Source organism: Hyperoodon ampullatus, assembly GCF_949752795.1.
Source record: "Hyperoodon ampullatus genome assembly, chromosome: 11".
Classification (NCBI taxonomy): Eukaryota; Metazoa; Chordata; class Mammalia; order Artiodactyla; family Ziphiidae; genus Hyperoodon; species Hyperoodon ampullatus.
The window spans coordinates 55,887,571-55,908,863 of NC_136924.1; the positions used below are offsets into that span (position 1 = coordinate 55,887,571).

General features: G+C 39.3%; 1 protein-coding gene across 1 annotated transcript in view; it reads right to left on the reverse strand.

Annotated features, from left to right (window-relative positions):
• Positions 1-21,293, reverse strand: part of CERS5 (ceramide synthase 5) — a gene marked incomplete at its 5' end in the record, with an annotated part of 34,445 nt that overhangs the window by 7,213 nt on the left and 5,939 nt on the right. The window contains 4 exons of the mRNA XM_079715176.1: positions 134-184; positions 2,094-2,151; positions 2,852-2,982; positions 3,593-3,698. Of these exons, the coding sequence (XP_079571302.1) occupies positions 134-184; positions 2,094-2,151; positions 2,852-2,982; positions 3,593-3,698 (346 nt within the window). The remainder of the gene's footprint in view (positions 1-133; positions 185-2,093; positions 2,152-2,851; positions 2,983-3,592; positions 3,699-21,293) is intronic.

Below are 21,293 nucleotides of genomic sequence, written 5' to 3' on the forward strand. Positions count from 1 at the left end.
GAGACTCAGTCCCTAATCCCTCAAGAATCCCAAGGAAATGTGCCATCTTCCCTTGGGACTGGCAATGTACTCTCCCCAACCCCAGCTTACATGCACACATAAGACCCCTGTCTTGAAAGGGCTCAGATCCTACCTGATAGGGGTAACTGTGCCAGCATTGTCGGGTGTCCCAGAACCAAGGCGACTAAGAGAAAACAGATAATCCAAGTCAGCCTTTAGAATTCTCCCCTGCCTCATCTATATAATCCTGTTCTCTCTATGCTTGGGGCAAAAGAGTTGGGAAAGAAAAAGGAATCCCTCTTGACAGAATTTAGGGTAACTAAATGGCTAGACTTTTCTTCTAGAACAAGAAGGTGTTATTACAAAGAGAGAAACCATGCTTTGAGGTACGTAAGAGCAATGAGAGCTCTAGGATAGTTTCTGGAAACATCACAACCTGGAATATATAGGAAACTGGGAGGCAGGAAGACAATGATTTCGTTTAATAACTGAAAGAGAGATCTCCATGCCAAAGATTCACAAGTCAAAAGTAATAATCTCTAATGGAGTTTCAATTAACTCCATTTCATCTAAGTTGTTGAATTTATTACTATTAAATTGTTCATAATATTGTCTTATTATTCTTTCAATGTCTACAGGATATATAGTGATAGCTTTTTTTTTTTTTTATAATTTTTGGCCACACCCTGCAGCATGTGGGACCTTAGTTCCCCAACCAGGGATCGAACCTGCACTCCCTGCATTGGAAGGTGGAGTCTTAACATTGGACAACCAGGGAAATCCCCGTGATAGCCTCTTTTTCTCCCTGATACTGATAATTTGTTTTCTTGTTTTTTTCTAAGGGTTTATCAATTTTAATTAAACCTTTCAAAGAACCAACTTTTGGCTTTATTAATTTTCTCCATTATCTGTCTAATGCCTAGTTCATCGATTTTTGCATTTTTTTTCTTTTTCCTTTCCTTTAACTTACTTTGGGTTTACTTTGCTCTTCTTTTTCTGGATCTTAAAGTAAAAACTTAGATCACTGATTTTAAAGCTTTCTTGTTTTCTAATATAAACATTTAAAGTTATAAATTTCCTCTTAAGTATGCTTTAGCTGCATGCCACACATTTTGGTATGTTGTATTTTCACCATCATTCAATTCAAAATATTTTCTAATTTCCCTATGATTTCTTATTGATCTTCGGGTTATTTAGGAGAGTTGTTTAACTTCCAAATATTTCTCTAGATATCTTTTTATTATTAATTTGATTTCTACTTTAATTCCATTATGGTCAGAGAACATATTTTGTAAGATTTCAATATTTTAAAATTTGCTAAAAAACAAACAAACAAACAAACAAACAAAAATTTGCTGAGACTAATTTTATGGCCTAACATATGGTTTATCTTAGTTGGTGTTCCATGTGCACTTGAAAATAATACATATTCTTCAGCTGTTGGTGTAGTGTCCTATAAATGTCATTTAGGCCAAATTGGTTGATTGTGTTGTTTAAATCTTCTACATCTTCAGTGATTTTTGTCTAGTGATTTAGTCAATTACGAAGAGTATTAAAATCTCCAAATATGATTGTATATTTGTCTATTCTCTTCCTTTTCCCTTCTTTCTGCCTCTTTATGTTTCATGTATTTTGAAGCCTCAATTATTGCATTTAGAAGAAAATAGTGTGATACAGTGAGAAAAAAAAAAAGGACTCATGAATCAAAAAGCCTGAAATTCTTCTTTGACTCTGACAATTAACTGAAAAGCAGGAATACCTGTTTTACCCACTTTAATGAGTTACTGATTTCATTTCTGTAATGTCTCCTCCTTGAAAGAACAGGACTTTTGTCAAGTGCTTTGTAAACCATCACGTACTATGCTGATTTAATTATTTTTTATTATTAGCATTATTTATGGGAGAAACAGTAGAGTCACGAGGTTACTGATGTCAGGCCCCAGACAGAAGACAATCTATTTAGCTTATCACAAGAAAAAAAAAAATCACAAGAAAAAAAAAAAGGGAGTAAGGGACAAAATCTAAAGGTATTTAACTCTTATCTCCAGGGATGTAGGTATGATTAGAACCCAACAGAGAAAGTTCAGACTCACCGACCAGAGAAATCTAACTCCATAGCAGAATATACATAAATAAAAAGTGAATCTCCACCTGGATGGGCAAGAAGTAGAAGTTAGATAAATATTCACTCAAAAGAAAGTCTGTGAAGTAAAGAAGTCAAGAGAACAGATTTGGGGATAAGACAGTTACTGGTAAGAAATTAAGTTCCCACAATAGGGACAAATACTGTTACCGAAAAAGCCAAAGAGATAAAAATCTTCCAGCCTCTGTTTAAAATAGAGTTCCACAAGTGTATACTGTCTTTAGTAAACTTTTCTTCCATATTAGACTCCCTGATGATAGTGCCTTTATTTTTTTTTGCATGACAATGAGAAATACAGTGCTCGGTGTCCAGAGGATAATCAGCAAAAGCCCAGTGAAATGGATTATAGTATGTCCAGAAAAGGGATGCTTCCCACTAAAATGTCAATTTAGAGCAAGCTGGTACTATCTCTACCAAGGTGTACAAAGGTATGCATATCTACCTATGTAAGTGCCGGTATAGGAATTCATTCCCAATTTATTTGGGAAAGGGGAACAAAATGGAACTACACATAGCTTAGGGGCAAGCATGTCCAAGAAACTAAGGGTGATCAGGCTTCCAGTTCTCTTCTTCCCAGCCTATAACAGAGTTAGCCCTCCATACCTACTGACTGTTATCCTAACAAGAGAAGTGACTTCCAAAAAGAAAACCTTAGTCCAGTCATACTCCACCCTTCTCCTCACTCCCCACCTCCTTCTGCACACCTACATGCTTTCACAGAATTTAGTGAGCGTTGGGGGCTTGTCCTGATTCCTCCGATGGCGAAACCAGCATTGGATTTTTCGGACATCCCAGTCCAGTTGCTTTGACAGGCCCTCCAGCCTTTTCTCATCAGGATACTGCAGATGTATGACCAGAGTTAGAACATCCCTTTTTCTTCAAACCTCTCATTAAATCCCTTTGACTAGCTAAGTGGCAAAGCGGTGATAACTATAGTGACTTAAGTAATGTTTTTCTTTCCAGGTTTCACTCCCAAAGTCATTTTTAGTATGAAGTACTATTTTACACATCAAGGACCTTTACCATTCATCTATACACATCCTTGTTTGGTCTTCTCCCTCCAGCCCAAGCTAAGTAAAAAGAGATATTAAAACCCAATCGCAAAGGCTATCAGTACCATCTCCATTTGATTATGCAACTAGGTAATGACAAGAGCTGGAGCAAGGAAAAACAACATCAATATATGATGTGTGTCTGGGGGAGAAGGAGGGGTGGTGGTGGCTGCTAGGCCTAAAACTCAAATGTATGTAAACTTGACTTATTTAAGGGATCCTGGCCTAAAGGTATTTCCCTGAGTGGATAAAGTTTTCCTAATAGCTCTATGGACTATCCAAATGTGAAGATCATCCCATCCTATCCCTACCCTTGGAAATACCTGCTCTTTTATCCTCCCCTGCCCTATGGGATAAACCCCCACACGAAGCTTCCTCTGTTTCTTTGCCCACTTACCTTGGTAACAGATATGAACACCTTTTCAAGGATGGCATTAGGTTGGGCCTGATAAGGACCACTGTCCTGGATGCCAACATGGAGTGCACAGGGTTTGGCAATAAACCTGTAATGGAGAAAACCCAAAAGCCAATTCTAAAAATGGTTTGCTAAGCATGAAGCAGAGATCCTGATTAGGGGACTGATAAGAGGAAAAAGGGGAAACACTTGGCTCAGAGCCAGGAATTTTTGATTTAGTCCTGGATTCTGCCATTGACTCACTTGAGAAGTGACCTGTTTAAGAAATATTGGAACATAAGCTCTCTTTCCATTTTTTCCTGGCTTCCCTTATCACATCTTGAGCTTTAGAGTCAGAGAGACCTAGATCAAATCACTAGTCTACCATTTACTGCCTGTATGAACTTGGGCAACTTATTTAATCTTGCTAAAGCTCAGTTTTTTCATCTATAGGATTAAGATTCTTGCTACTCAACATAAGGCCAACAGATAAACAGCATTACTGGTTTTTCCTAGAAGCTTTTTAGAAATACAGAAGCTTGAACCCCATCTCAGACCAGCAAAATCAGAATCTGCACTATCAAGATTCCCAGGGGATTCCTATTCCCATTAAAATGTTAGAAGCGGGTCTACTTTACATGAATCTTGCAGGTACAATGATATTACATATATGAAGACCATGACACAAGGAAAGTGCTTAATAAATGGTAATTTTCCTTATATCAGATGATCAAGAAGATCTTAATTGGAGGCAAAAGTACAGAACTGAGACTGAGCTCTTCCTAAACACAAATATCCCAGGTCATGGTCACCTTCCTGCCTAATCAAAAGACTATACGGAAATACTTTGAACTTTCAGAAGCTCTGAAGAAAGAAACTGGGAAACTACGAAGAGTGGTAAGAAGGAAATTACCTATTAGTACTCAATTCTAGTCCCAGATCTACCACTAATAAGTCACATAAACTTGGTCAAGTCACTTAATTCTTGGGTTTTGGTTTTGTCATCTAAAAGAAGGGGTTATATGAGATGACGTAAAAGATTTTTTTCTCGGGCTTCCCTGGTGCCGCAGTGGTTAAGAATCCGCCTGCCAACACAGGGGACACAGGTTCGATCCCTGGTCTGGGGAGATCCCACATGCCACGGAGCAACTAAGCCAATGCGCCACAACTACTGAGCCTGAGCTATAAAGCCCGTGAGCCACAACTACTGAGCCCATGTGCCACAACTACTGAAGCCCATGAGCCTAGAACCCATGCTCTGCAACAAGAGAAGCCACCACAATGAGAAGCCTGCACACCACAATAAAGAGTAGCCCCCGCTCGCCACAACTAGAGAAAGCCCACAGGCAGCAACGAAGACCCAACGCAGCCAAAATAAAATAAATTAAATAAATAAATTTTAAAAATAAAAGATTTTTTTCTCTAAGATTCCATAGTGATATCATTGACTATAACTAACTTATAACTTTTACATCTTTGAAAATTGAGGAATTATTCCTTGGTTCTGCAAGAAAGATCTCTCTGTTCTCCACAACCATAGATTTTTATGAGCCTCAGCTCTAGGAAAAGCTTTATGTAGTCACTTTCAGAATAAGTCAAAACCAGTTCTAGCTCTCTCTTAGCATCTTAGGGAGTCTCGTGATGAAATTATAACTGGGAGGTGTAAGATGGAATGCTCTTGACCTATTTTCTTGATCTACATTTGAATCCAGAATTTATCTCTAAGGGAGGGACTGAAAACGAGAAACTTTGTTTATTGTCTTCCTCTATGAAAACTTCTTTTATCTTTATCACCAAAGTTCCTGAGCCATGCGGAAACATTGATTCAGATAAAGTAAGCCACATCTGCAACCCATTCTTTTCTCTCTTTTGCACCGGTGGTATAAAAGTTTCATTCAAATGCCAGTGCTAACAGATACTTTAATTTATACTTCCTGGTATATAATTCCGTGTACAAATATTTTAACTCCCCATTCATGTTTAAACTCCCTGTGAACACAGAGAATACTGTTTTTGTATTTATCAAGGTTCTGTACTCAGTAGTTGCTCAGCAATTGACAAGGAACAGGTCTAGTGAATTCCACCCTTGTTCTGTTGGAGCTCAGTTTGGACCCAGCATTGATCAGCATCCAGAAGAGTAATTAAGGCAGCCATTCTTGGGACTTCCCTGGTAGTCCAGTGGTTACGACTCCATGCTTCCACTGCAGCGGGTGCAGGTTCGACCCCTGGTCCGGGAACTACGATCCCACATGCCGCGCTGTAACATGGCCAGAAAAAAAAAAAAGGCAGCCATTCTTTGCTGTTGAGTTGGTGCCATATCAGAGATAAAAGCACTGAATCCTCTCTCCCTGTCTTCTCCCACCTATGTTAATTGAATGAAGAGGTAGATCTAAGAACAAAAAACTGCCTTTCCAACTCCTACTCTTACTCCCTGATCCAGGCCTCTTCCTCAATGCAGTCAGGTGATTAAAGGCCCTGGGGTTAGACAGATTTTACCAGCTAAGAGACTTTGTGAAAGCTACTCACCTACAGAATGAGGATAATAATATCTGCTTCACAGGTTTATGTTAAAGATGAGATGACATGATGCATGCCTAACCCAGTATCTGACACTTTGTAAACATTCATTAAAAGGCAGCTATTATTATTTTTACTAGGAACAGATAGTTCAGTGTGGGTACTCTCTGACGGTACCTCCAGCAAAGTGAGAAGAGCAAGAAACCCTCTTTCACACAACAGGGATGGGTTTGTACCCTGATCACTTGGGTGAAGCCAAGATTGCTTTATTATCTAGACCTTGAAACAGACTTAATATCCTAGAGTTGTCATCAGCTCACATCCTGCCCTCGTTAGTTCAGAGACATAAAGCTACTGGCATCAAGTCAGTGACAACTGTTAAGACTCTAAGAAAATTTGTTTATTTGACAAATATTTATTGGGCACTGCTTTTGTGCTATAGCATGAAGCACAAAACCAAAAATAAGGACTTACGACTGGAAAAGTTTTTTAAAATATTTATTTATTTAATCATTTATTTGGCTGTACCAGGTCTTAGCTGCAGCACAAAGGATCTTCATTGTGGCATGTTTAGTTGCAGCACATGGGCTTCTTAGTTGCGGCATGCGAACTCGTAGTTGCCGCATGCCTGTGGGATCTAGTTCACTGACCGGGATCAAACCCGGGCCCCCTGCATTGGGAGTGCAGGTTTCTACCCACTGGACCACCAGGCAAGTCCAAAGAATTTTTTCTGTGATAAAAAAATTCAAATCAGGGGACTTCCCTGGCGGTCCAGTGGTTAAGACTCCATGCTTCCACTGCAGGGGGCACAGGTTGGATCCCTGGTTGGGGAACTAAGATCCCACATGCCATGTGGCGCAACCAAAAAAAAAAAAAAAATTCAGATCAGAACTTTGAGAAAGTTCACACCTAGTCATGTGTTCATTCTACATCATTCACCTGGCATTTAGTATAACTTATAAAATAGGTTGGTCAAACTCCAAAGAGCCTAGCATTAGCATTCATCCTTTCTGTTAAATCAGCTCTTCTCAAAGCGTGCCTGGAGACCTCTGAGACCCTTTTCAGGAGCTCTGCAAGGTCAAAATTATTCTCATAATTCTATAGTTTCATAATAATTCTTTTCTCTCTCATTTTCTCATGAGTGTACAGTGGAATTTTCCTCAGCTTACATGACATATAACAGATCGAATACAGAACTGATATGAGACTACAGCTACCAGATATTAAAGAGACTCACAAAACTGTAAAATAATGCTATCCTCACATTTTTTTTTTGTTTTGGAAAAGTAATTTTTCATAAAACATTAGTTATATTACCAATACAATCAATGTATTGTTATTTATAAGTGAATTAATAAATACAATTTAAAATTTTTTCTATGTTAATTTCTAAAACAGTACATATTGCTAGATACTATCCATATAAGCAAAAACTCTCTGGGGTCCTTGATAATTTTTAATAGTGTAAAAGATTCCTGGCATCATAGTTTGAAAACTGCTGTGCTGGACGACATTGTCAAACTTATCTTGTGATTTTCTGTCCTCTCCAGTATCAATGTTACCCAAGTTTTAAAATAATTTGTAAGACCAGACTACCCTTTGCCTGCATATCTGAATAAGTAGGCATCTAGTGGTCTATAATGGTAAACTACTCCTTTCCACTTGCCACTCCAAGAACATAAGTCTAGTGACCCAACCTGATTGTACTGTATCTGTCCTGCTCTAGAGAGACCATTTCATTCTGCCCCTTTCCTGTCCTCCAGATACATGGCAGCAGCTGGCCTAAGCCTGGGTTAATTAAGATGAAATTACTCACTGCTCTGCTTTTGCATACCAAAGACAAGAGCTATATCAACAATTCTATCTTTGTGACCCACTGTAACATCACTGACGGATGTGAACTATACAAAAATATATTCAAAAGTCTAGATTGAGCTTCTCAACTAGTGTGTCATGGAAAGTAACACAGATGGGCTATACTTATGTTGAGATACTGCTCTTAGCTCTCAGGGTGGTCCATGGGGTGGGTGGTAGCCAGACACCCTTGTCTGTAGCCTTTGGCCTCACATACCCCACTGTGCATGCACATATTATTTTCTATGTGTGCAGCAACACGATTGGCTTGGGAAGCACTGGCTTAGATCAATTTCTGGAAAAACATAAAAATGTCAAAATTGATATATAAAAAAGAAAAATAACCATCAAAGAAACTGAAATAGAAAACAAGATGAAGAAGGGGAAAATACAATAAAAAGAGAAAGGTCTTATCCAGACTGATGAAGATGGTATATCATTAGGTGAAGAGTATTGAGTAACTAAATATTTTGAACCTGAATACTCCCTCCACCACCCTCCACATAGACAGACAGACAGACAGACACACACACACACACAAACATGGAGAGAAAATAGCTGAGATATTTAGAGGCAAATGCAGAATCCCATAGAAAACATTCAGAAAGTCCTTTCCCTTTACAATGAATTTTTTTTTTGGGCCGCGCCACTTGGCTTGCAGGATCTTAGTTCCCCAACCAGGGACTGAATCCGATCCCTCGGCAGTGAAAGCACAGAGTCGTAACCACTGGACTGCCAGGGAATTCCCTACAACTGAATGTTTAATAAACCAATCACATTAAAAAATGTAAGTAACTTCTAAAGAGTTGAAAGAGAAGGAGAAAGTAAAAAGGACACTCGGTGGCGGAGTCAAGATGGCAAACTAGGAGGATGCGGAATTCCCGTCTCCTCACAACTAGGGCACCTACCAGGCACCAGAGGGGGACCACAGACACCTAAAGGGACGGGAGGAACCCTCAGTGACCCGGTAGTGCATGGGGGGAGTGAAGGGGGAGGAGAAGTGGAGGCCAGATGGGACTGGCACCCCTGAAGGGTGGCTGGGGGAGGGGAAAACGGGGAAATTGGGGGACCATTGGGAGGGCAGAGGATCAAAAGGGAGTGTGGCCAGGTTTCCCCTGCCCACCTGCTGAGATCCCGGGCCTGATCCTCTGCCCACCTAGGCCCCCTCCAGCCCAGTGGGTCCTGAGGGAGTGGGAGGGAGGGAAGGGGGAGCAAAAGTAAAGTCCAGACCTCCAGGACTAGCACCCCGAGGGGTGGCTGGGGGAGGGGAGGAGTTCCTACACCCAGCGGGACCCACCCACGGTTAGGGGTCCAGTGGCGATGGGGGAGACCCTGGGGGAGATGGTGGGGGAGGGGCACGAAGAAACAGAAGGGAACAGGGCCAGTACTTTCCCTGTCCACTTAGGCACCGGGAAGCCTGTTGGGCTCCCGGGCCTAATCCGCTGCCCTCGGAGCCTCCCTCCTGCCGTGCAGAGCCCAAGCCCCGCCCCTACACCCCCACCCAGGGCCCCAACTCTACAGTCGGAGACCCTCTCCAACGAGCTGGGCCTAAACCCCACCCACACACCCTCACTCAGCGCCCTACCTCCAAACTCCGGAACTCCACACACTCCTGAGGCCCTCCTTTCGACATGCTGCCTCTCCTCTTCCCCACAGGTCCTAAGCAGAGGCCACGCCTCACGCTTAAATGACACCCATCTAGGCCCCACCCCATGCTCAAACGTCACCCACCTAGGCCCCGCCCCACCCTAAACACCACTCCTGCCTAAGTGCCACCCCAGCCTAAACTCCACCACAATGGCCAAGGCTTTTTTTTTTCTTTTCTTTTTTCTCTTTTAGATTGGGGTTCTGTTTTACATTGTTGATTCATTGTTGTTGATTCTTTCATATTTTTATTTTTCCTAATAAATCTTTTATTTTTCTAATTTTATTTTATTCTTTATACTTTGTTATTGTTCTCTCCTTTTGGCTTGTCCCCCCACCCACCCCCCCTTTTTTTTCTTTTTTCTGTCGTGGTTTTATTTTACCTTGTTGCAATTGTTTCAATTATAGTTTTATTTTTCCTAATATAATTTTTATCTTTCTAATTCTATTTTGTTTTTTCTCTTTCATATTGTGCTGCTCCTTTTTTTCTTTCTTTCTTTCTTCCCTTTTTTTTTTTTTAACTGTGCCACAAAGCTTGTGGGATCTTGGTTCCCAGGCTGGAGGTCAGACCCGAGCTCCTGTGGCGGGAGCTCCAAGTCCAAACTGCTGGACTAACAGAGAACCTCAGACCCCAGGGAATATCAGTTGGAGTGAGGCCTCCCAGAGGTCCTCATCTCAGCACCAAGACCCAGCTCTATCCAACTGCCTGCAAATTCCAGTACTGGACGTCTCAGGCCAAACAACATCAAAAAAAAAGAAATGACAAAAAAAAATGTTACAGACGAAGGTAAAAACCTACAAGACGAAATAAATGAAGACAAAATGGGCAACCTATCTGAAAAAGAATTCACAGTAATGATAGTAAAGATGATCCAAAATCTTGGAAACAGAATGGAGAAAATACAAGAAACATTCAACAAGGATCTAGAAGAATTAAAGAGCTAACAAACAATGGTGAACAACACAATAAATGAAATTAAAAATACTCTAGAAGGAATCAATAACCGAATAATTGAGGCAGAAGAACGGATAAGTGAGCTGGAAGATAAAATGGTGGAAATAACTGCCAGGGAGCAGAATAAAGAAAAAAGAATTGAGGACAGTCTCAGAGACCTCTGGGACAACATTACACACAACAACATTCGAATTATAGAGGTCCCAGAAGAAGAAGAGAAAAAGAAAGGATCTGAGAAAATATTTTAAAAGATTATAGTCAAAAACTTCCCTAACATGGAAAGGAAATAGTCAACCAAGTCCAGGAAGCACAGAGAGTACCATACAGGATAAATCCAAAGAGAAACATGCCAAGAAACATAGTAATCAAACTATCAAAAATTAAATGCAAAGAAAAAAATATTAAAAGCAGCAAGGGAAAAGCAACAAACAACATATAAGGGAATCCCCATGAGGTTAACAGCTGATCTTTCAGCAGAAACTCTGCAAGGCAGAAGGGAGTGGCAGGAAATATTTAAAGTGATGAAAGGGAAAAACCTACAACCAGGATTACTCTACCCAGCAAGGATCTCATTCAGATTTGATGGAGAAAGTAAAACCTTTACAGATAAACAAAACTTAAGAGAATTCAGCACCACCAAACCAGCTTTACAACAAATGCTAAAGAAACTTCTCTAGGCAGGAAACGCAAGAGAAGGAAAAGACCTACAAAAACAAACCCAAAACAATTAAGAAAATGTAATACGAACATACATATCGATAATTACCCTAAATGTAAATGGATTAAATGACCCAACCAAGACACAGACTGACTGAATGGATACAAAAACAAGACGCATACATACGCTGTCTACAAGAGACCCACTTCAGACCTAGGGACACATACAGACTGAAAGTGAGGGGATGGAAAAAGACATTCCATGCAAATGGAAATCAAAAGAAAGCTGGAGTACCAATTCTCATATCAGACAAAATAGACTTTAAAATAAAGACTATTAGAAGAGACAAAGAAGGACACTCATAATGATCAAGGGATCAATCCAAGAAGATATAACAATTGTAAATATTTATGCACCCAACCTAGGAGCACCTCAATGCATAAGGCAAATGCTAACAGCCATAAGAGGGGAAATCGACAGTAACACAATCATAGTAGGGGACTTTAACACCCCACTTTCACCAATGGACAGATCATCCAAAATGAAAATAAAGGAAACACAAGCTTTAAATGACACATTAAATAAGATGGACTTAATTGATATTTATAGGACATTCCATCCAAAAACAACAGAATGCACTTTCTTCTCAAGTGCTCATGGAACATTCTCCAGGATAGACCATAACCTGGGTCACAAATCAAGCCTTGGTAAATTCAAGAAAATTGAAATCGTATCAAGTATCTTTTCCGACCACAGTGCTATGAGACTATATATCAATTACAGGAAAAAAACTGTAAAAAATACAAACACACAGAGGCTAAACAATACGCTACTAAATAACCAAGGGATCACTGAAGAAATCAAAGAGGAAATCTAAAAATACCTAGATACAAATGACAATGAAAGCACAATGATCCAAAACCTATGGGATGCAGCAAAAGCATATCTAAGAGGGAAGTTTATAGCAATACAATCCTACCTCAAGAAACAAGAAAAACCTCAAATAAACAACCTAACCTCACACCTAAATCAATTAGAGAAAGAAGAACTAAAAAACACAAAGTTAACAGAAGGAAAGAAATCATAAAGATCAGATCAGAAATAAATGAAAAAGAAATGAAGGAAACAACAGCAAAGGTCAGTAAAACTAAAAGCTGGTTCTTTGAGAAGATAAAAAAAATTGATAAACCATTAGCCAGACTCATCAAGTAAAAAAGGGAGAACACTCAAATCAACAGAATTAGAAATGAAAAAGAAGTACCAACTGACAGTGCAGAAATACAAAAGATCAGGAGAGATTACTACAAGCAAATATATGCCAATAAAATGGACAACCTGGAAGAAATGGACAAATTCTTAGAAAAGCACAGCCTTCTGAGACTGAACCAGGAAGAAATAGAAAATATAAACAGACCAATCACAAGCACTGAAATTGAGACTGTGATTAAAAATCTTCCAACAAATGAAAGCTCAGGACCAGATGGATTCACAGGTAAATTCTATCAAACATTTAGAGAAGAGCTAACACCTATCCCTCTCAAACTCTTCCAAAATATAGCAGAGGGAGGAACACTCCCTAACTCATTCTACGAGGCCACCATCACCCTGACACCAAAACCAGACAAAGATGTCACAAAAAAAGAAAACTACTACAGACCAATATCACTGATGAACCCAGACACAAAAATCCTCAAAAAAATACTAGCAAACAGAATCCAACAGCACATTAAAAGGATCATACACCATGATCAAGTGGGCTTTATCCCAGAAATGCCAAAGATTCTTCAATATATGCAAATCAATCAATGTGATACACCATATTAACAAATTGAAGGAGAAAAACCACATGATCATCTCAATAGATGCAGAAAAAGCTTTTGACAAAATTCAACACCCATTTATGATAAAAACTCTCCAGAAAGTGGGCATAGAGGGAACTTTCCTCAACATAATAAAGGCCATATATTGACAAACCCACAGCCAACATTGTTCTCAATGGTGAAAAACTGAAACCATTTCCTCTAAGATCAGGAACAAGACAAGGTTGCCCACTCTCACCACTATTATTCAACATAGTTTTGGAAGCTTTAGCCACAGCAATCAGAGAAGAAAAGGAAATAAAAGGAATCCAAATTGGAAAAGAAGAAGTAAAACTGTCACTGTTTGCAGATGACATGATACTATACATAGAGAATCCTAAAGATGCTACCAGAAAACTACTAGAGCTAATCAATGAATTTGGTGGAGTAGCAGGATACAAAATTAATGCACAGAAATCTCTTGGATTCCTATACACTAATGATGAAAAATCTGAAAGAGAAATTAAAGAAACACTCCCATTTACCACTGCAACAAAAAGAACAAAATACTGAGGAATAAACCTATGTAGGAGACAAAAGACCTGTATGCAGAAAACTATAAGACACTGATGAAAGAAATTAAAGATGATACAAACAGGTGGAGAGATATACCATGTTCTTGGATTGGAAGAATCAACATTGTGAAAATGACTATGCTACCCAAAGCAATCTACAGATTCAGTGCAATCCCTATCAAAATACCAATGGCATTTTTTACAGAACTAGGACAAAAAATTTCACAGTTTCTATGGAAACACAAAAGACCCTGAATAGCCAAAGCAATCTTGAGAAAGAAAAACGGAGCTGGAGGAATCAGGCTCCCTGACTTCAGACTACACTACAAAGCTACGGTAATCAAGACAGTATGGTACTGGCACAAAAACAGAAATATAGATCAATGGAGGGGCTTCCCTGGTGGCACAGCCGTTGAGAGTCCGCCTGCCGATGCAGGGGACATGGGTTCGTGCCCCGGTCTGGGAGGATCCCACATGCTGCGGAGCGGCTGGGCCCGTGAGCCATGGCCGCTAAGCCTGCGTGTCCAGAGCCTGTGCTCCGCAACGGGAGAGGCCCCAGCAGTGACAGGCCCATGTACCGCAAAAAAAAAAAAAAAAAAAAAAAAGGATGTAGATCAATGGAACAGGATAGAAAGCCCAGAGATGAACCCACGCACATATGGTCACCTTATCTTTGATAAAGGAGGCAAGAGAATACAGTGGAGAAAAGCCACCCTCTTCAATAAGTGGTTCTGGGAAAACTAGACAGCTACATGTAAAAGAATGAAATTAGAACACTCCCTAACACCGTATACAAAAATAAACTCAAAATGGATTAATGACCTAAATGTAAGGCCGGATACTATAAAACTCTTAGAGGAAAACATAGGCAGAACACTCTAGGACATAAATCACAGCAAGATCCTTTTTGCCCCACCTCCTAAAGAAATGGAAATAAAAACAAAAACAAACAAATGGGACCTAATGAAACTTAAAAGCTTTTGCACAGCAAAGAAAACCATAAAAAAGATGAAAAGACAACCCTCCGGATGGGAGAAAATATTTGCAAATGAAGCAACTGACAAAGGATTAATCTCCAAAATATACCAGCAGCTCATGCAGCTCAATATCAAAAAAACAAATCAACCCAATCCAAAAATGGGCAGAAGACCTAAATAGATATTTCTCTAAAGAACAAACAACCCAATCCAAAAATGGACAGAAGATCTAAATAGACATTTCTCCAAAGAAGATATACAGATTGGCAACAAACACATGAAAAGACGCTCAACATCACTAATCATTAGAGAAATGCAAATCAAAACTATAGTGAGGGGGGCTTCCCTGGTGGCACAGTGGTTGAGAGTCCGCCTGCTGATGCAGGGGACGCGGGTTCGTGCCCCGGTCCAGGAGGGTCCCACATGCCGCGGAGCGGCTGGGCCCGTGAGCCATGGCTGCTGAGCCTGAGCATCCGGAGCCTGTGCTCCGCAACGGGAGAGGCCACAACAGTGAGAGGCCCGTGTACCGCAAAAAAAAAAAAAAAAAAGTTGTGTACCACAATGTTCACTGCAGCACTATTTACAATAGCCAGGACATGGAAGCAACCTAAGTGTCCATCAACAGATGAATGGACAAAGAAGATGGGGCATATATATACAATGGAATATTACTCATAAAAAGAGATGAAATTGAGTTATTTGTAGTGAGGTGGATGGACCTAGAGTCTGTCATACAGAGTGAAGTGAGAAAGAGAAAAACAAATACCGTATGCTAACACATATATATGGAATCTAAAAAAAAAAAAAAAAAGGTTCTCATGAACCTAAGGGCAGGACAGGAATAAAGACATGGACATAGAGAATGGACTTGAGGACACGGGGAGGAGGAAGCTTAAATTGGGACGAAATGAGAGAGTAGCACTGACATATATACACTACCAAATGTAAAATAGATAGCTAGTGGGAAGTAGCTGCATAGCACAGGGAGATCAGCTCGGTGCTCTGCGACCACCTAGAGTAGTGGGATAAGGAGGGTGGGAGGGAGACGCAAGAGGGAGGGGATATAGGGGTATACGTATGTATACAGCTGATTCACTTTGTTATACAGCAGAAACTAACACAACTCTGTAAAGCTGTTATACTCCAATAAAGATGTTAAAAAATAAATAAGTTTTTAAAAGTTAAAAAAAATTAAAAAAAATAAAAAGGACACTCAGGCAGACAGAACAGCATGTAGTACTAAAGCAAAGAGATAAGAAAGGGCTTAGAGAACTATGCAATGTACAAATCGGGAATGGAGGTGGTGACAATGACAGGGGAAAAAACTATACAAGTAGTTAGGGGCCAGGTCACAGGTACCTTGCATGTTGTGCTAAGCTTGAACTTTATCCTGTAATTAATGGAGAGTCACTGAAAGGCTTTAGGCTATTGTAAAAAATCCATGCTATAAGTAATAAAGCACTGAACTAAGGCTATAGAAATGGAAAGGCAAGGTTAGATTCAACTGATGGTGAGAAAGTGAAACCAATAGAACTTGGTGACTGGATAGATGTAGGAGGCAAAAGAAGAGGAAAAATCAAGGGTGCCTTCTATGTTTCCGGATTGGGAAACTAAGTTGATTATGGAGCCTCAACCAAGTAGAGAATAAGATAAGAAAAGCAAATTTGGGAGTGAAAGATGAGTTGTGTGTATGCTGAATTTGAAGTACCCATGTAACACTGAAATGCAACAGTCTAGTAGGCAAATAAGCTTGGAAAAAGGGCTTAAGATACATACACAAAGATATGAGAAAGAAAAAAGAGGAAAAAAGAGAGGGAGAGGATGAGAATATAGGTGGTAGCTAAAATTGTGAGGGTGGATGTGACTACATAAGAAAGGAATATAAACTAAAAAGAGAACCAAGGTCAGAATACTGGGAAACACCAACATAAAAGGTGAATTTAGGGGACAGGAATGTCAGAGGTGGAGTTGTATCAAATGAGGTAGAGATCAAGTAAGACAAGGATTTCAGTATCCAATGGATTTGGCAATTTGGAGACCGGTGGTAACCTTCACCAAAGAAATTCCAATAAAATGGAGACTCTAAAATATAGTAATGAGTTATAGCAGGGAAAGATATAAGGAGGAGGAAGAAAGAAGTGGAAATAGCTAAGACTCTCAAGAATCTCCGCTGAGAAGGGAATGCCTTCACTTCCTGCATCAGAACCACTTTATCTAAAACTAATATCCCTGTGCTTTATATCCATTCTCTTCCTGATGAGAAATTTCATTCTATTTATTCCTATTTTTTTCTATTACCTTTGGCTTCATTCTCTACTTGTTTCTTCTCATCAGACCTTGAACATGCTCAAGTTTTCCCACCTTAAAACAGCACTTCCTGTCCCTCACACCCTCTGGCTCTCACCCACCTCACAACTAAAGTTCTTGAAAAAGTTCTCTTCTCATGACTTCTCTTCTAACTCCCACTCATTCCTCAACCTTCCTCTCTCTCTCATCTGGCTTCTGTCCCTATACTTCACTGAAGCTGCACTTGCCAAAGTCCTCAATGATCTCCTTATTGTGAAATCAAATGGATGCTTTTCAGGCCTGCATCTTACCTGACCACTTAGTGCCATTTGACATTATTGAGCATGTTCTCCCCCTTGAAATGCTCTTTCCTGTTAGCTTCCTTTCTGTCACACTCTTCCTAGTTTTCTCCCTCTATCTTTCTGGCAGTAGAACTAGACTTCTTGGTGTGCACTGCTAGTTGGGTCACCTTGGACAAGTTACTTAACTTTCTCCTTGCTTCAGTTTTCTCATCTGTAAAATGAGGATAAGCACGGTATCTACCTACTTCATAAAGTTACTGTGAAGATTCAATGTTTAGTACTTAGAACAGTGCCTGGGACAAAGTAAGTACTTATTAAATGCTAACTACTGATATTATCAAATACTCTATGACTGTCATACCTCTTATCTTCTTTTGGGTTTCTTTTTCCTCTGCCTTTTCCTAAAACACAGTGTTTCCTCAGGGTTCTATGCAGATTCTTACCTTACTCTACACACTCAACCCTGGGTGATCTCATTCAATAACGGCAGAGGGTCTGTATGGTCACAGACCACAGAGCATCCCTGAGATACTCTCTGGGGGCTCATAAAGTCAAAACTATTTTCGTAATGATATTAAGACATTTGCCTTTGTTATGGTGTTGATATTTACAATGATGATGCAAAAAAAGCAATGGTGGGTAAACTTATGGAAGCTGAGCACAAATCAGGGCAGTGGCACCAAACTGCAGTAGTAGTTATTGTATTCTTTCTTGCTATAGCCTCGTACTTAACAACAACAACAAAGCCAGTTTCACTAAAGAATGTCCTTGATGAAGCAATACAAATGATTAATTTTATTAAATGCCAACCCTTGAGTACATTTTTTAAAAGTATTCTGTGATAAAATGGGCAGTACACAGAAAGCACTTTTATTGCATACCAAAGGATACGGTGGTCTCAAAGAAATGTACTTGCTTGACTGATTGAGTTGTATGCTGAACTAAAACCACTTTTTACAAAGAACACCATTTTTACCCAGAAGAATGACTGACAGACAAACTACAGTTATTCAGGAACTGGGTATTTCAGAGACATTTTCTTAAAAATGAATGAAGTAAGCCTGTCACTTCAAAAAACAAACACTCTTGCCATTGATAGAATTCAAGATTTCAAGTGAAAATTAGAAGTTTAGAGACCATATATCTGCCTTTAAGCTTGACAAGGTCCCAATACTTCAAGGTTTTTCTGATGAGATTGTTACAGTGAGATTACTATGTGATTTTTTTTTTTTTTTTTTTTTTTTGCGGTACACGGGCCTCTCACTGTTGTGGCCTCTCCCGTTGCAGAGCACAAGCTCCGGACGCGCAGGCTTAGCGGCCATGGCTCACGGGCCCAGGCGCTCCGCGGCATGTGGGATCTTCCCAGACTGGGGCACGAACCCGTGTCCCCCTGCATCGGCAGGCGGACTCTCAACCACTGCGCCACCAGGGAAGCCCACTATGTGATTTTTTAATACTATATAATGAAATGTATTGACATTTAGGATATCTGTATAACTTAGTGAACCAGTATTCTTCCAGTGACCAATACATGATGTCCATTCAAAGTGTAAGACACCAGTGGATTTTAACATGAATGGAAAGCTCATTGATATTGTTTCAGATTCTAACCAACCTTTAAGAAACTACTCCTTGTGTTTTGGTGTAGTATCAAAGATAAAATACTTCCTCCTTCCAATAACATATCTGTGTAAAGCCAGCTTTTATTTATATACTTCAACCAAAACAACATATCAGAAGGGATTGAATGTAGAAGCCGGCGAGGAGAATCCAGCTATCCTCAACTAAGCCAGACATTTAAAGAGATCTGCAAAAATATAAAATCAATGTTTTTCTCTAAATATTTTTTTGTTTAGAAAATTATCTTTCAAAAATGTTATTTATGTTAACATGTAATAGGATTTTTTTTTTTTTTTTTTTTTGGCTGCTTGGGTCTTTGTTGCTGCGCACAGGCTTTCTCCAGTTGCAGCGAGTGGCAGCTACTCTTCCTTGCGGGGCGCGGGCTTCTCATTGCGGTGGCTTTTCTTGTTGCGGAGCACCGGCTCTAGGCATGTGGGCTTCAGTAGTTGTGGCGCACAGGCTTAGTTGCTCCGCAGCATGTGGGATCCTCCTGGACCCGGGATCAAACCCGTGTCTCCTGCATTGGCAGGCAGATTCTTAACCACTGCGCCACCAGGGAAGTCCTATTTTTGTTATATTTAATGAAATAATAAATATATTTCTTAAATGTCTCGAGTTCAATTTCAAATATGAAAAAATTGAGAGGTATATGTAACCTACATCTACAAAAACTCCTTGGGATCCTCAATAATTTTTAAGAGTAAAAAAAGAAAAATGCTGAGAACAAAAGATTTAAGAATTACTAAGTTATACTATTTATTCACTTATGTGCTGTTGATTCCCAACCATATATTATTTTGTATATTCCCTATACATATGCATGCACATCAGTGTATTTTTTCTGAGTAAATTCTTAAGAGGACAGAATTTGCTATGTACAAGCAAATGTGTTATACATATTTGTTGTACACATATGTGCTTGTTGTGTACGAGGTACTACACTTCTCAAGGACACCTATACCACCAAATCCAACCATTTCTTGCATGGTCGGTGTGCAAGTAATCTGCAGGTTTTTTTAAGGACTATTTTTTTTTAATTGGCCAATTTGCTCTTAAAGCAGAAACAAACTAAAAAGAAGAGAACCTTTATGAACCTTTATGCTATCCTAAGCCACGACAAGGCATACACTGTGGATTTATACCAGACTATTCTTCACTCCTTCTCCCATTTCCGTCAAAGTTATCTTCACTTAGACCTATAAGAGGGCCTTAAAGAATTAAGATGACTAATAACTGTGCAATCTGATGAACCTACTTGGTACTGTTATGAGAAAGAAGGATCAGCATTCTGCTTACACCTTACCTTATTATGAGAGAAGTAAGTCGTGAGTTAATAAGAATTACTTAGAGTATATAAGTATATTAAAATGCTTCACAGACACAAGCTAATTTAAGAATAAGTTGTAGTTTTATTATACAGTAGCTAATGAATATTTTACTTGCTATAGAGCAGCAAGTAGCAGCAGTTCTCAGAGTATGGCTGGAGAACAGTTGGAGGTCCCTAAGACTCTCGTTGAAACAACAAGAACTCCTCTAACTACCTACACACATTTCTTTCATTAAACATATTTATTTTTTAAATGGGTGAGTAATTATACTACTTAATGCATTTGCTTAAAGTAGGAACACAAATGCATTCATGTTGAATAAGAGGTGGATTAGAGAAAAAGGTTAACAAAAAGCTCTTCCTTAAGAAGTTTTTATCATCCTTCATAATTCAAGAAACAAGTGTTTGTTAGTGGGACATTAAGCCAGCCTGTATTTCAGTTAATAACCATTAAAAAGAACCGAATCCACCTGTTCCAAATTCCCATGACTTAACCTTGTGCATAAATTCATTACACTCTATTTTAACCACTGGTTTTCTTGCTCTCTTCCTGCACGTAGACACCATGACTTACTTTTTTACCCTTGGCACTTAGTTTGATATCTGGCATATACTAAGCTCCCAATAAATAGCTGCTGAAGAATGAACAGTTGAACAAATGGGTAAAAACTTAATTCTCAACTAAAAGGTAAAGCGTTTCAAGGAAATGTGGCCACCTGTCCTCCTGGGTCATCAGATAACCTACCAGCTAATGTAGGAGGTCAATGATTTCCGGAGAATCAGTAGAAATTCAAGTTAACTAATTTCAGTCTATAACTGGAGATTTCCCCAAGAAGTATTAAAACACAACCACAACAATCTGATTTAGTTTGAGACCCTTTGTGCCTATAATTGAAACTTCTTACAAATGCTGACACTATCCCAGAACTAAAGACTACAAGATATATACCCTTTTTAAGAAACTCCATAGTTTTGAGAAGAATACAATAGTTTGATTATTCTCATTGCCTTATCAGGGCTTTGTAGCACCTCATGTCCAATGAACTACTTGACAAACTTATTTGTTTATACATCATTAACTACTCAACTGAGGAAATATATGCAGAAGAAAAAAACTCCAGAGCAATACTTGACTAGAAGGCATTGTTAATCGACAGTTACTCAAAATAGACTATAACTAGTCATTTAAA